The sequence below is a fragment of the Syngnathus scovelli genome, chromosome 3, assembly GCF_024217435.2.
Source record: "Syngnathus scovelli strain Florida chromosome 3, RoL_Ssco_1.2, whole genome shotgun sequence".
In the NCBI taxonomy this organism is placed as follows: Eukaryota; Metazoa; Chordata; class Actinopteri; order Syngnathiformes; family Syngnathidae; genus Syngnathus; species Syngnathus scovelli.
Genome location: NC_090849.1, coordinates 16371125 through 16385860, shown reverse-complemented (window position 1 = coordinate 16385860; position 14736 = coordinate 16371125). Strand labels below are relative to the sequence as shown.

General features: G+C 37.8%; 2 protein-coding genes across 2 annotated transcripts; one reads left to right on the top strand and one right to left on the bottom strand.

Annotated features, from left to right (window-relative positions):
- Nucleotides 1-1677: 1677 nt before the first annotated feature.
- Nucleotides 1678-9133, bottom strand: atp6v0a2b (ATPase H+ transporting V0 subunit a2b). The gene is made up of 21 exons (XM_049763780.1): nucleotides 9015-9133; nucleotides 8600-8860; nucleotides 8373-8451; nucleotides 7849-7946; nucleotides 7637-7774; nucleotides 7383-7480; nucleotides 7053-7179; nucleotides 6737-6819; nucleotides 6569-6662; nucleotides 5605-5817; nucleotides 5245-5395; nucleotides 4981-5120; nucleotides 4739-4896; nucleotides 4541-4631; nucleotides 4225-4343; nucleotides 3930-4140; nucleotides 3528-3647; nucleotides 3330-3449; nucleotides 3126-3243; nucleotides 2681-2852; nucleotides 1678-2594 (listed from the first exon to the last, which is right to left on the bottom strand). The coding sequence occupies exons 2-21, from the start codon at nucleotides 8714-8716 to the stop codon at nucleotides 2492-2494; spliced, it is 2550 nt and encodes an 849-aa protein (XP_049619737.1). The 5' UTR covers nucleotides 8717-8860; nucleotides 9015-9133; the 3' UTR covers nucleotides 1678-2491.
- A 518-nt stretch (nucleotides 9134-9651) lies between these two features.
- tctn2 (tectonic family member 2) lies at nucleotides 9652-14398 on the top strand. The gene is made up of 18 exons (XM_049763822.2): nucleotides 9652-10081; nucleotides 10190-10303; nucleotides 10383-10453; nucleotides 10560-10755; nucleotides 10837-10937; nucleotides 11013-11209; nucleotides 11295-11412; nucleotides 11505-11658; nucleotides 11737-11814; nucleotides 11886-12008; nucleotides 12266-12340; nucleotides 12415-12510; nucleotides 12624-12741; nucleotides 12815-12918; nucleotides 13022-13163; nucleotides 13242-13385; nucleotides 13886-13974; nucleotides 14059-14398. Exons 1-18 carry the CDS (start codon nucleotides 10018-10020, stop codon nucleotides 14196-14198), a joined length of 2124 nt encoding a protein of 707 aa, XP_049619779.1. The 5' UTR covers nucleotides 9652-10017; the 3' UTR covers nucleotides 14199-14398.
- Nucleotides 14399-14736: the final 338 nt, after the last annotated feature.

Below are 14736 nucleotides of genomic sequence, written 5' to 3'. Positions count from 1 at the left end.
TTGTCTTATTTATTCTCCAATAATAAATATTCTTTTTTTTTTCATCTCACATGACTGAGTGGTTGTTCAGGAGTCTTGTTTCCTCGTTGGATCTCCAATTGCGCCTCATTATCCAAAGACTCACTGAAGCTGCTCTTTTCTGATGTTAATGGTACAAAGAAGAGAACATTAACATAATTTAATGACAGATTAATAAATAGGAAACTCACCTTGAGGAATTTTAACTTCAATCGCCTCCTCTCGGACAGTTTTCATAAACAGGAGGCACGGTGCAATGTTTTCTGCAGAAACGACATTTAAAAAGCGAATAAGTTCATCCTCCTCTTTCCCATTTCTCCTACTCAGAAGCTCGTCGAAACATTTGTTATCAGCTAAATTGAAACAAACACGAACTCGCTGTCGTATCCATTCCACGCGGATATCGTCGTGGGCCATGAGTACAAGTGTAGTTTTTTTTTTTCTTTTTAATCTAATATTGTACACTGGCAAGTGTTTGTGCGCGCACGGAATGGAGTCCTATACGCGCGTCGTCCCAGCAACGGACAAACGGAGGGACTTCCTGCGCCAAGACAAGAGAAAGGCGGTAGCGGTCGTAAAAGCTCACGAGTTGCTTCTTTTTTGGTCCATGTCAACGGACAAATATGCAAATATAGTCATTGCTATCAAATACACGCATTAGTGAAGTCAAAATTCGCAAAAAACTCATTAGAATGCAATGACACTTGCACTGAATACTCATTGACAAATAAATAATAATTAAACGCTGACATGTTGTCAAATAATAAAGAGATGTTCAGATCAGTGCACACAAAAAATCTGGGAAAAAAATGCTACTAATATTAGAAACAAGTGTTTTTGTGTGGTCCAATCAGATAATTAAAAGAAAAAACAAAGGAAAATGTCTGAATCAAAATGATGTGGTGCTGGACTGGACCCCTAAATTGATATTTTATTGCGCAAACTTTTGAGGCAATCATTGTAATCAAATGATTTGTGTGACTTCCAAAGTCAGTTGTGTATCTGATGACAGATATTTTGCTCGACATATGTGTTGTGTTATGTTTAAACTTCAATGACACTCAATATACTTGATTAATTGAGACAAATTATTTATCCATATGCAAAGAGTCATACTGTTGCCAAATTAAAAATAACAAAATTATCTTATAATGGGTGCAAAAATAACTTTATTAAATCCTCCTAAACAAATTATCTAAATTAGTTCAGCATTCTCCAAACATTTTATATTATCGTACATTATGTAAAATTGACAGTCTTACACGAACTTTGAAAAGGTTGGGAGTGTTTATACTAACAACACAAATGGCAAAATAAACACGAGATGATAAGGACTATAACATTTGTCTTATACAACTGGTATATTCCAGAGAACGTGGGACAGCAAATAAGTGTAAATAAACAAATTTGGCCATCCGGATTTGCAGAGGTCAGTTGTAATAACCTACTTTTTAACACACTGTACTGCAAATGCCATATTTCACTGCGAAATGATCCTATAATCACATTTGATAAAGTGCTGTGCCATGACTGTTAACCACTCATTGAAGCTGCACTAAAATTCACTTATCCCTGCATAGAATGCTAGATTGTGCAGTAATTGGAAAATACTAAGAGGACAATATGAATCCTTTCAGTAAAAAAAAAAAAAAAAAAATCAACTGTGCATTATCTTTAATTGTGAAGCATTTTTAAATGTGAATAAATTAAAAATCCTGTAAAAGTATCACACATCATTTTACATCGTTCAGATTTACATTTTTCATTTACAAACAGAAAATATATTTATACATATATATCACATCGTATGTCGCGTTTTGGTATCAGAAAATAAGAAGACGAGTCTAAGTAAAGGCTTCTATGGTGTTATTTGGTTGTATTAAGGCAAGCAGTGCAATAAAAGGCTGAACTTCTAATGAAGGCTTGCTTTCTACCACGTACATGCAAACCAAACATTCCAAAACCTAAACTTCTGAGAAAAAAAAAAAAAAGAACTTAATACAAATAAAAAATAAAAAGAATTATACTGTGGACCAAATACAAAATGTGGGTGGTAAATGCAAAGATGCTTCACTTTTATAAATAACAAATCCTAGCTAATCTAACAAGCCTGATCTGCACACACACTGTGCTCATCAATTCTCTACTTTTAATCCTCTTCAATTATCTACTACAGAAGTGCTTTCTAATACATGACACTAACAATACATTTTGGCACAATAAGAAAATTGAAATTGCAAATGAAATCAATAAATGTTCTCTAAAGTGAACAAAATAGCCAAAGGTATTCACTGTGCATACCGCATACTGATAAAACAACAGTACAATGAACAAATTGGCAGTGTTGTGGTCCTCTTAAAAGTTCAATTCTTTTAGGAAAATGATAAGAGGGGTGAGGGTGAAATCATTCAATGAAATCACTGGAATAATCACATCTTGGCTGTTTAAATCCAACAAGAGTATGTCCTTTACTTCACAGTAAACCTTCCTGTTCAAAGCTGGAGGGGAGGAGAGCGAAGGAAAATGGATAAAACTTGACTCCAGTTCCACTGTAGAATTTATTCTGAAACTCCACCCTGAGTGAGGAAAAAATGTGATATCTATTAAAAAAGATTTAATAAGGCACATGTGCGTGTTTCATGCACTTGAGAGAGCAACTTACCAGTGCAGTCGAAGGGCATGGAGGAAAGCAGACAGGCCTTCCATCACCAGCAGGATGGACACGGTGAGGACGGCAAAGAGGCCAAACACCGGCACTAAGAATAACACCCCAAGAGTCGATTCCATTCGTAGTCCTACCCGCATCACCATGGCCCATAGCACCTCAGATAGCTCTGTGTGCAAAAAAAATAATTAGACAAAGTATGATAATGTGCAATGACTATACTTGTGGGATTCAATGAAATATATATTTATAATTACAGGCTTTGGAATTGAGTTAAACAATTAGCAATGTTCAATTCAAATTGATCTTGGATAACAAATAAACATACAGACAATGCTAAAATTATTAGTACGTCACTCTTAATGAAAAAAAGACCAAGGCACATCAAGGAGTGATAGGTAACCTGCACTGGCTATTCTGGTCTACAAGTCTACATACTTACGGGCATGTGCTAGACTCAGAGCCCAGAGCCTGAGGTAAGAGGCTGTATTGGAAATGCAGCCCAAGCAGTACTCAATACTGTGGATGGCCTGGTGCAGGAACTCATCAGCAAAGTCAAACTGTTTTGACAACAACAAATGGTCGCTTATTGGTTGAGCTAATATTTGATTAGCGTACGATAAACTGACAATGCTGAGTGGCTGACCTTCTCTGTGTGCTGCTCCCCGCTTGAGGACAGCTCACTGTGACTGCTGCCTTCCTCCATGTCATGAGTTCCTAACAAGAAGAGCTCCTCTTCACTGCTACGACGCACGCGCTCATAGCCCTAAGAAAGAAGAGGTCACCAACTCAGATTTAAATATACGTTGAGATATTTGGATTGTCAAAGTGCTTCTTTACTCACCCTGTACATTCTAAGCCGATGACTTCCATTGTGGAGCCAATAGAGGTAAAGTGGTTTTCCTAGGAATAGGACAGGCACTGACAGCAAAGCGATGACTAACAGAAACACCTGCAAGCCGCTCTGGAAACAACAAGAAACAACATTTAGCTTCATTTATAAATATTTTTATTTTCATAAATCAATTTCACATACTTACTAACTAAAATTGGAGAATAGCAAAATTATTTTAAATAATTTGGACTTTGACACACCAATAACGACTAATTATAACAGATGACTATTTTTATTTGCTGTAGTTTAAGAACCATTCAAGTGTCATACAGACTTTTATAAAGACTGACTTTAGTGTCAGCAGTATCAGTAACATTTGTTGGTAGAAAGGGGGACACTTTTGTTCCTCACCTGTCCAGGGTAGAGGGGCTGCATTGAGTCACCTTGCATGAGGAACATGTTTATGAAGTGAATGAGAATGCTAGGAGCATGTCTGGAGTTCTTGGCAGAGAAGAAAAGCCACTTGTAGAGTATCATGAACACCAGGTAGCCAAAGAGGCACAGCAGAAACAAGATTTCAGGAAGAAAAACCAAGTACAAATTGTGCTTCCTCCTGAAGTGCCTGTTTTCATCAATAAACAAAAACAATTAATTCCTATAGTTTCATCATCTAATGTCAACTTTAGATAAAAAAAAAAAAACTTACAAGTGATTAAACGTGCTGAGGATCACCCCAAAGCTCATGTGAATGATGCCCAATATTATTGACATTTTCATCTTGTAGGAGTTCAGAAACGTAAGACGGTTTGAAGCCAGGTTCCAAATCTTGAATAAGACAAACATATTCATGTATTATACAAAAATAGCAAGCAGCACAAAGCAGCTCGAACTGGTGAAAATATTAAATGCCATTAAGTTACAAAGATGCACCAAGGTTTTACGGATGGATACGAAATCATTTAACACCATGATATGTCTATTGTTTTATTAAACGTGGAGAGACTTCATTACTGTCCACTTACTGGGTCAATTCCAAGAGGGTAGGGGCCTCTGAACACTCCGGTTACATTTGGATCCAAAGTAAGGAAGCCGTTCCTGTTGACATCCCGAGCACTATTTGGAGAAGATTAAACAAAAACCATTGTGAGTTGAAAGCAGAATATTTGACTCCTTCAACACAATCATAGAAACTTTTGTTCATTGTCTTTGTGATCACTTACTTCCACACATTAGCTGTAAACATGGCTTTGACGCTCCATCCAGAACCAAAGATATTAATGGATTTAGAGAAGCAATCATTGTATATCAGGCCGGTATAAACGGAGAAGAGGCCCATCATTAGGATAATGTATCGACCCTCAAAAAAGGTGTTCCAGATCTGCATGTGCACACCAAATCACCCAGTAACACGTTAGCCTCATCAACAACAGTTACACTTCGGGGTGAAAATAAATGTATTTACCTCATTCCTGGTGTTCTTAAGTTTGCGGTTGTTCTCACACAACACCATCCAAAAAGCAAAAGCAGCCATAAGAAGACCATGACCCATGTCTCCAAACATCACAGCAAACAGGAAGGGGAATGTAATGATTGTGAAAGGCGCTACAATAAAGAATGGGAAACAATTAGGGGAAGAACAGCAATGCGGTGTAATTACCTCCAAAAATTTTGTGCAGTATATTTTTATCATACAAGGATTCCATAAACATGGTAAATAAATACTTACCAGGATTGACCTCTCTGTATGTGCCTACTCCATAGGCATCCACAATGTTCTGGAAGCCAACAGTGAATTTGTTGCACCTTATCAAAGTAGGTGGAGTGTCATTGGTGGGTATGCGATTGACAAAGGAAGGAACTGTTGATCCACTTTTCCTCTGTCAAACAAAATATGTACAATACATGTAACCAATCTTAAAGCGAACAGTGATGGGAGTAATGACATTGGTAATAGTGGCGACATCAGTTGGAACAAAATTAAGTTTGAACATGAAAAAAAAAAAAAAGGACCGTGAACTGTATAAATCTTCCTAGTTCCACAAAAAACTGAGAAATGAAGTCTATAATTGTTGATGAGTTTCTTTACCGATCCTTCCTCGAGTGTTCGTCTTAGGGTGGGAAGCTCATCAACAGGACACCAGACTTCAGCAATAAGACACTTGTTGGTGACATCAAAACTACACTGATTGAGAATGTAGTAGATGGCTTTCATCTTCTTGACCTGCACGACCCAAGTGTAGACCGATTCGGAGGCCTTGATCAGGACCTGCTTCAGGTAATCTTCCGTTCTATGAAGTACCTGCAAACAGCAACAAGACAGACTTTGAGAATATAGTTTCAGAAAATTGCCAGCAAAAGGCCCACTACAGGTTATTTATATTTTTATGATGGCGATATAAACACAATGTTGATATTTCCAACTACTTTACAAGCTTGAGATAGAACAAAACCATTCAGAAGGGATAGAGTTCAAGTAGGTGTGCAACATTTTGAGGAAAAAAAGGCTAGCCAGGATCTCATGCTGGTCATGTGCAAAGCAATTGGATTTTTCAGTCGTAGTTCTTAAAGCTAGCAATTGATTTACAAAGCAGTGACCCGTCCAGAGAAACCTTCCCGGCTCGCTAACTTGGAGGAAATTGGTTAATCGTTTCAAAGAGACTCTTTGTGGCTACTTTTATATCTGTACCGGATTGTAGTGATGCGATATTTACTCATACATCTTCTAAACACGCACGTGATCTGGATAGAATAGATCTTTATTTTACTATTTTTTTTTTTTAAATAGGCTATACATTTCTTGAAAATTAATTTCATGTCATCTTGAATTTGAAGATAATCTAGTTAGATGTTTTTAAAATGTTTTAAAATTGCTTGGAATGTGGCCTGAGTACTTTTTCATTTTCAATATTTTCAGTCCATCGACTGTATGATGTCTCCTGACTTTTTTTTTTTTCTCAGAAGCAAGCACGTTAAGAGATATTTAACCTCTCCATATTAAATTTTAACAAGACGACAGAATTTGCATTATGACACAGAAAAAACTGACATACAGTGTTCAGGTCCTGAATGCGAGTACTTAGTCCTTGCACAACATCGTTCCTCTCCTCATTGCTACTGGGATATGGATACACATGACAGTGGTAGCTAGAGCAGAAAGAAAACAGGTATGACTTAGAGGAGGATCTTTCTTTTCGACAGCAAAACGTGTGTCATTTTACCAGTCACAGATCTTCTTCACTTTCTGGCCAATTTGTTCTCCCCAGTAGGAGATTAGGAACACCACACTTCTGATGGGCTCACCCTGAGAAAAAGCAAAAAGGCTTCATTAAGAATGTTAACACCGTAACATGAAGAAGAAAGACTCCGTTCACTCTCATATTCACACTAACGGACAATTCCGAATCTTCAATTAACCTAACGTGGATGTTTTAGGAATGTGGGAAAATCCTGGAGTAGCGCTAATACCTTTAGAATGTTTTTTCTAATTAAAATGTGCAGGTTATGCAGCTAACAAGAGCCAACTGGAAAACTTACGGTGTCAGGATCTTCGAGATACTCCTCGACTTCGGCATAGCTGAGAATGGTGAAGCCTTTACATACTCTCCACAGCATGCGCTCAAAGGCCTCGATCTTTGCCCTCTGGATGAGCCCAGAGATAAAACTGCGATAATGAAAACAAGATTCATAAACAGCCATATTCCTATGTATTATATCCTATATATTATATATCTCCATATTCCAGTTTGGATCACTCCCATTATTTCCATGACCATGTTTGTGTGTTCCAACATTCATACATTAACTCAAACCTGCCTAACCGCTTATATAAGAGGTATGATAATACAAGCAAAGTTGTCACTTTACCCCAGTTTGGCTCCTAGCCTCTGCATACTGCTGTAATCCATCACTGTGTCTTTTTCTAGGAAAGGAAACTCCTCATAAGTGGCTTGCAATGGCTCTCTCTGGAGGGAAAATAATACATCATCAATGTATGGGAGTAAAATTTATAAAACAGTATATTGGAATCCTCTGTACTGTACTGCATTCCAGTGTTGCATAAAAAATGAGAAAGTACATACGCACAATTTCAACTAGTACTACAATATGACCCCACTTACATCAGTGCTTCTCTGCACAAAGTTGCAGGTGATACGCAGCATGTGTGTGTACTCTGTGAGCTCCAACAGGTTCTTTTGTAATCTCTCTTTATTCCTCATGACCTCGCCGAGCTCAACTTCCAGCCTCTGCAGTTGCTCCTGGATGAACACATACAACCAATGCGATTGTTGACCAGGAAAAGAAACATGTAACATAAAGGCCGTTCACATACCATTATACCCATCACGTGTTTCGGTAGAGGAGCCACTGGATTAACATCGTCGTCTGGCAATGAAATATCAGCTTTCTTGATTTCTCTCAACAAATAGCCTGTTGACAGTACATGGGACATTTTAAATCCTAAATTGTGCTATTGTGTATTTAAGGAAAATCCTGTATTGTGCTATTGTGTATTTAAGCAAAATGTTATGGACAGCCACACAAGTGACAAACAGTCACACAAGTGTTGCATAATTTTCTACGCTTCTTGACTGAGTAAAAGAATTCAATATAGTGAAAGTCATCACATTCAACTCAACAAACACAGGATGGCATTTATCATGACAGCAGTCATTGACTTTCAATTGAACTGAATGAGAAGGCACTCTGTTCTTTATTGTATTACTACTATACAAGAGCTTTCTCCAGGCTTTGAAAGAAAAATCACTGCATTCATGCTTTTAATTCAAACGATCACAATACTATCATATTGGCCTCCTATAAAAAAAAAAGTATCACAGATCAATAAATACTTACCAAGGATCCTCTCCATCTCTTCACACCTTTTGATTTCATTTACGTATTTTCGTTGAAATGCATTAACACTGGGATTAAGCTGAAACAGGAGACACACAAACATCAACAAAATGCAATTAAAAATGATGCTTTTCCTTTCATTTGGAAACAGATGCAAAGAACGGTAACAAAAAGTAGATCACAAATACATTTTTCTTGAACACAATCTAAATTATTTCAGGACTTACATCTCTGAACTCGACAATGCCCAGTTCTCCAAGATCACCGATGCAGTCGTAAGCTGATCCAGACTGAAGGAACAGTTGGGCCAAACACATTTCTTCACCCCGCAGTAGAGAGCTCATTTTGACAGCTTGCTGATCCCCTCTCTTCTGATAGTAGCAATTGTTAGCAAGCTAACTAACAGGTCGGCAACAGTTACCGTTCGTTAAATTCCAGCAAAGGTCCCGCAACTTGCATCCTGTTCATCCAGTGTCATATTTGGAATTCTGTGGTAAAATACACTTGACTTACTTGACGTTATCCATACACAGGTTCTCTCTGTCGTTATATCAGCTAAAGGCTAGATCACTATACGCCTTTGTTAATACTGGAGGAAGATAACTTCGTCTAAAAGAACAACTTCATTCGGCGAGCCCTTACATGTTTGGGTCACTATCAACCAGCAAGCAACTTGATTTGCAATATCGTCATAGTTTCTAAAGTTTTAGCAGAGGACGCTAGTCGACTCTCCACGTCACTCTGTTTTGGAGTCTGCGCATTGAGCAGTTCAATGCTTGAAATGGGCTACACGTGACCGGGCCGATCGTACACAAAATAATTGATGTGAATTGAGTTTTATTTTTGTGCCAAAAATATGACTGCAATTAAATACACGAATTAAGCAAGAATCAGTGGATTAAAAACTTGAATTAAACTGCTGATCAAGATAATGATTTAAAAACACGAGATGTAAAAACGTTTACAAAATAACAATTGTTAGTTATGAATAAGATGCAGAGACACTACGCATTTTAAAAGCGTCATATAAATATTGACGTATTAAATGTGTTTATGAAAAATTGTATCTTGAAAATAGTACTGACGTATTTTGATTTATTTTATTTATAACTATTCTTTTCATGCAACTATTATTTTTTACTATTAGGATTTTATTATCTGAGGGGAAACTGGTGTTTTAAGCAAACTCACAGACACTCTTACTAATTTTTTATATTTATTCCATCTATTTAAGCGCCTCTGAAACAGGAAGAAATGTTGAGAACCGGACGTACGTATAATTCACCGCGCGGTTGCTTTATCATTATCTATGCATCTGTCATCTCGGAGAAATATTGATTCTGTTAATTCTCTATACACGGTAGTAATTTGTGCTAAAATTAGTTATTTTTAATTCAAGACATTATTTTGCAACAACACAAATTGCCTTAGCATCGCGCTATCATACAAAAGTCGCTTACAAATTACGTCACGTTCGTTCGAGTCTTGCGTCGCTAAGTAACAGCGCAGAGCGACGCTCAACTTAAAAGTAGCTTTAATATTCAATCTTAGTCCGTTTTCGAACAGCACAGTCTTGTAGACATGTGTTCGACGACTATAGGAGTAAACTCTTAAATTTAAGTCTTCGCGAGCTATTTTGGATACAATGGCCAAGGTGGTGGCTCTCCTATCTTTCCTACTGTTTTGTTGGGCGGATAGCAAAGATCTTGGTAAGTAATGACGTATCTGAGTTCAGTTTGTACATATGAACACGGCAGTTTAATGTTTTAATATACATCTAAAAGTCTAGTTGTTAAAATACATGTCATTGTCATCAGTTTTCCAACCATCGTCTATGATTGCCACTGGACCAAGAATCAAGGCATATTTACTGGGCAATATAAAAGACGTCTCTCTAAACGTGCGCACTGCATTTCCATCCAAGTTAACAGGTACGAACAACAACTCCTTAAATATAACAATTTCTAAATAGGGGAAAACACTTGATCACTTTTATATGTCTATTGACAGGAAGTCTTGATCCTCCATCGTGCGCAGCTGAGGAAACATTGTGGAATGTGACAACGGAAGTTGTTGGAACGGTAATTCCTGAACTGTAATATATTGTCACTACACGCAAGCTGAAATTGAATGATTTTAAAAACCTTGATGTACAATGACCCTCTTGTTTGATTTGTGAATCCACAGAATGCACTCCAGGTTAATATGAAGCTAAATAAAAGTCTGCATTTGTGCGGTGACAACGAAACAGACTGCTGCCCAAAGCCGCTGTGTGTCCTGGAGACGCTGCAGTTATCTGCCTGTGAGGGCAACACAGTTAAGGCATCATTGCTGATCCAGGTCAAGATTCATGCTCACTTGATTTCTACTAATCCTGGATCTGGTAATTATAATGAATCTGCTAAACTCTACATATCACGAGAGTCAGCATTTTCATTAAATGTCAATCTCCCTTCCATTGTAGCCAATCAAACGATCATCCCAAACCAAGTGTACGAACCTCTGGGCTCCTGTCCATGTGACCTCACTCCTCAGACATGTGATATCCGCTGTTGTTGTGACAAGGTACAAAAAAAGGCTGATATAATACTGATTTGCTTCTCTATTTATCATCTTCTATGTTTACCTTTATTTCAACAGGACTGTTCACCTGAGGAGTTGAAGCTGTTTGAGTTGCACTGTTTCCCAGGGCCCTTTGGTGGACAGCTCCCTCCAGTTCCAGATTATCACTGCTCTGCACAGAGAGAGGACTCCCCAGACTGGTTTCCATTTCTGTGTGTCATCTCCCCACCTGAAAACAACCCATACCTGGGGCTCTTCTATAATGGAGACACAATGTGGGAAAATTATTCAGTCATTGTTTTTAATATCTCATCATGTTATTTGTTATAAAAATCTGGTTTTGTCTTTTAATTTGTTTAGAACACCAAAGCCTCGCCCCTCCTTCCAAATGCCTGTTTTGTCTGCACCAGTTTTTAATATCTACAAACAAGGAAATCCCATTTTTACTATGGATGATCAGTTGTTCACTATTCCCCAGGTTAGTAATGTCTGTTATATTACTTATGATTATTTTTTTTTATGTTTGTGTTGCCAAAGCTTACCAAAACATTTGCTGTGTTTTGCACACAGATGGCAATTGGACACTGTGTTTCCAATGCTCCAGTTGCCTTTTTGGAGAACTTTAATTTCAAATGTTTGAACCTGCTGGATTCATGTCCAACTGATTTCCCTTTACAAACACGTCCGTCAGATTTGAGGGTTCAAGTGAACAATGGACAAGGAGGTTTGTACTAGATCTCGGAAAACTGCAACATTGCCTGCAAATATTATGGTTTGACTAAATCATTTCTCTTTACTGTAGGTGATATCACAGTAGAAGTCAGAGACGAATTGATCGGGGATTTGAGTAATTTCTTGTCAAATGCAGACATTACTCCAGGTACATATTACATCGTACTGGCGCTAAATTGATTTGTGTCCTCTGTGATTAATTGATTTATATCCGTGAAGATGGAGGCCTGGTGTGTAAGAATGTGACCTTGGCTTTGGATTATACATTCTACTGGAAAGGGAATCTCATCACAAATATCACCATGATACGCTCTGTCGGGACAGTCGTTTTAAATGGAAGCGGTACATGCTCATAACACCATTTTATCTAATCCTTATATTTTAGTGATGAGGGAAAATGAAGCTTCAAGTTGCCTCATGAACCACTTGTCTTTTTTATTCCTAAATGGCACTCTCCGTTCAACAAAGCACACTGTCTTTAAACCGACAGTGCCATCTAGAGGAGCCAAAAAATACAACTGATTCATGGAGCAAATTTGAAGCTTCATTTTCCCATCACTATGAGGGCACTTTGTTTCCTAATCAGTTTCTCTTTGCAGTGAAGTTAACGACAAGGTATTCTGCTGTTTTCCTGACAAGAGATTATGTGGGAGACTCTAACTCGGGGAATCCAGGTGAGAGCACTTTCTCCAGAGAACAGCTGAGACATTTGTTTCTGTCAAGTTGTTAACGCACCAGCATGTGACAGGTTACCAAGTGGGAAAGCCCGTCATTGGTGGGATTAAGAGGACAGAAAATAATACTTTCTCTGTGCAGAGGACATCTATCAATCTCTGGAAACCAGGTGATGCGATCACTATTGGTTGCCTGATCATCTATATTATCAACAATTGAATGATAGCATTTTTTGTATTAAAATGGATTGACAAAGAACCAACTCTTTGTTGTGCTGTAAAGTGCGCGATGGGCTGTGTTCCACTGCTGAGGAACAACCAGTTCTGTTTGCTGTGAATTCAACATCAGGATGTCTTTTACTTGTCAGCCTACAAAACCTGACTCAGTGTGAGTTCCTGAGGTGAGATTCTCTACATTAATTAAGTACAAAAATATGTAGGGCATGTGCTCAGACGACGTAAAATGTCTTTCAGGGACACTGTTGGTTCTATGCAGAAAAACTTGATCACAGCCACATATGCTGCAAACAGTGGAAACCCGGATTCTGAAACAGAAGCAGACTGGATCAAAATAAGTTGTGAGTACACAGGAAGAACAAGGCCGTTAGATCTGTGGATGACCACATGAGCTCATGAAATGAACTACGTTTGCGCATTACTGTCATGTCAACTGAATTTTAGATGGAAACTCAAGCACTTCGAAGGTAGATGGAGAAGGTTCTTGCAGTGGAATTCCATCCCATATCCACATCAACATTTGGAGTTTAGTTAATGAAACGACTGAAGGAAATGCTCAAAGGATGATCCAAGCTGTACAAGTGCAGTGAGTATAGAAATTCAGTTCATGCTGTAGACGATAAATATGGCTCGAGACTTTCTTCTTGTTTTTGACCATTTTTAGGTCCACACTGTCCACCTGGACATTAGATTGCGGAGGAGGTGATTTCGCCCCATGTGCAGATCCTGCAGAGGCAGAGATGTTTGAAGTGACCTCGTCAGTTACTTTTATCGACATCCCTGTCCGTACCGGACCTCCAAAAACCAGGTAATTATAATGTCAAAACCCGCCGGACAAATGCTGATGCTAGTTTCAGCAATTTATTTAAAAATGCTGTAGGTCAGATTATATGGTCCGCCATCCTGTTCAGTATTCATATGACCACAATTTTTAGCTGAAATTGTTTTGAAAGGTTTTTCTTATGTAAATTTTCAAAAATTATTTTCAAAAGGTAATTTCATACCAAACTATTTAGATTATGTCAGTATTTGTTTCCAGTTAGCATTACAGCAGTTTAATTTTTTTTATTCTCTTTGGATTCAATCATGTTTTGTTGGGGGTGCAGCTGATATATGGTTTATTTTTGCACAGATGTAATATTAAAATTACTATTTTTTTTCATGATGCATTCTTATTATACATTATGAAAGGTTGGGGGGGAATGCATGTATATAATTTGCATGTTCAGTGCCTCAAATGATGTTAAGAACCACTGCTTTCGCCTGAGTTGAACTGGAATACTGTATATTACACTTTTTGTTTTTCAGGTTCCAAATAAATTTCACAGAGTATGATTGTGACAAGAATGATGTATGCTGGCCTCAGCTCGCCTTCCCCTTGACCAAATATTACTCTGGTAAGACTAAAAAAAAGATATTTTTGTTACTTAAGGTAACCAAAAATACGGTACACTTTTGTGTCTCTTTTGTTTTTCTTTTAGGTGAGCCACATTCTCAGGCTTTGGCCAAAGGCCTGATCTTGGTCTTCTTTTTCATTGCTGCTGCGGTTCTTGGGACTCCCTGGAGGCAAATCCGGCAGGCATGGAGTAATTCCTCTCGCACTGTAATAGAGGATTCCTGAAGAGATACTTGTTATAGTTATGTACAGTATTTAAGACGAACAGTGTGGGTTCACTCTTTTGATATATTTGGTAAAACCTGCTATGTCCACACAGGCCGGAAATTTGTACATGTCAATGTTCTTACAACTGCTGGTTCATGTTTATATTGTGTATAGCTGTTGTTACACCCTTTTGTTATAAAATAAAAAAATGTTTAATATTTATGTGGATCAATACGTACTTTCACATCGGGTGCAATCAGAGGTACGTTATTTTTTTGCCATAAGAAAACATTGTTTGTGGCTTCTCACACACTAGCCATCACAGAAGACAGTTTGAGTCCAGTCATGTCATCTGTTACATACAGTACAAGGTACTTTTACAGTAATAATGAAATTATTCAAATGGTGCTGAAATGCATAACACAGACAGTGGGTAAACATTGTGCAAAATGTAAATGATTTTGATTTATTTGTTTGGGCAAATAATTGCAGGACATCAAACATTCAATAGGGGTTGCAATAAAATACAAAGGATTCAGTATTGTCACGTTGAGTT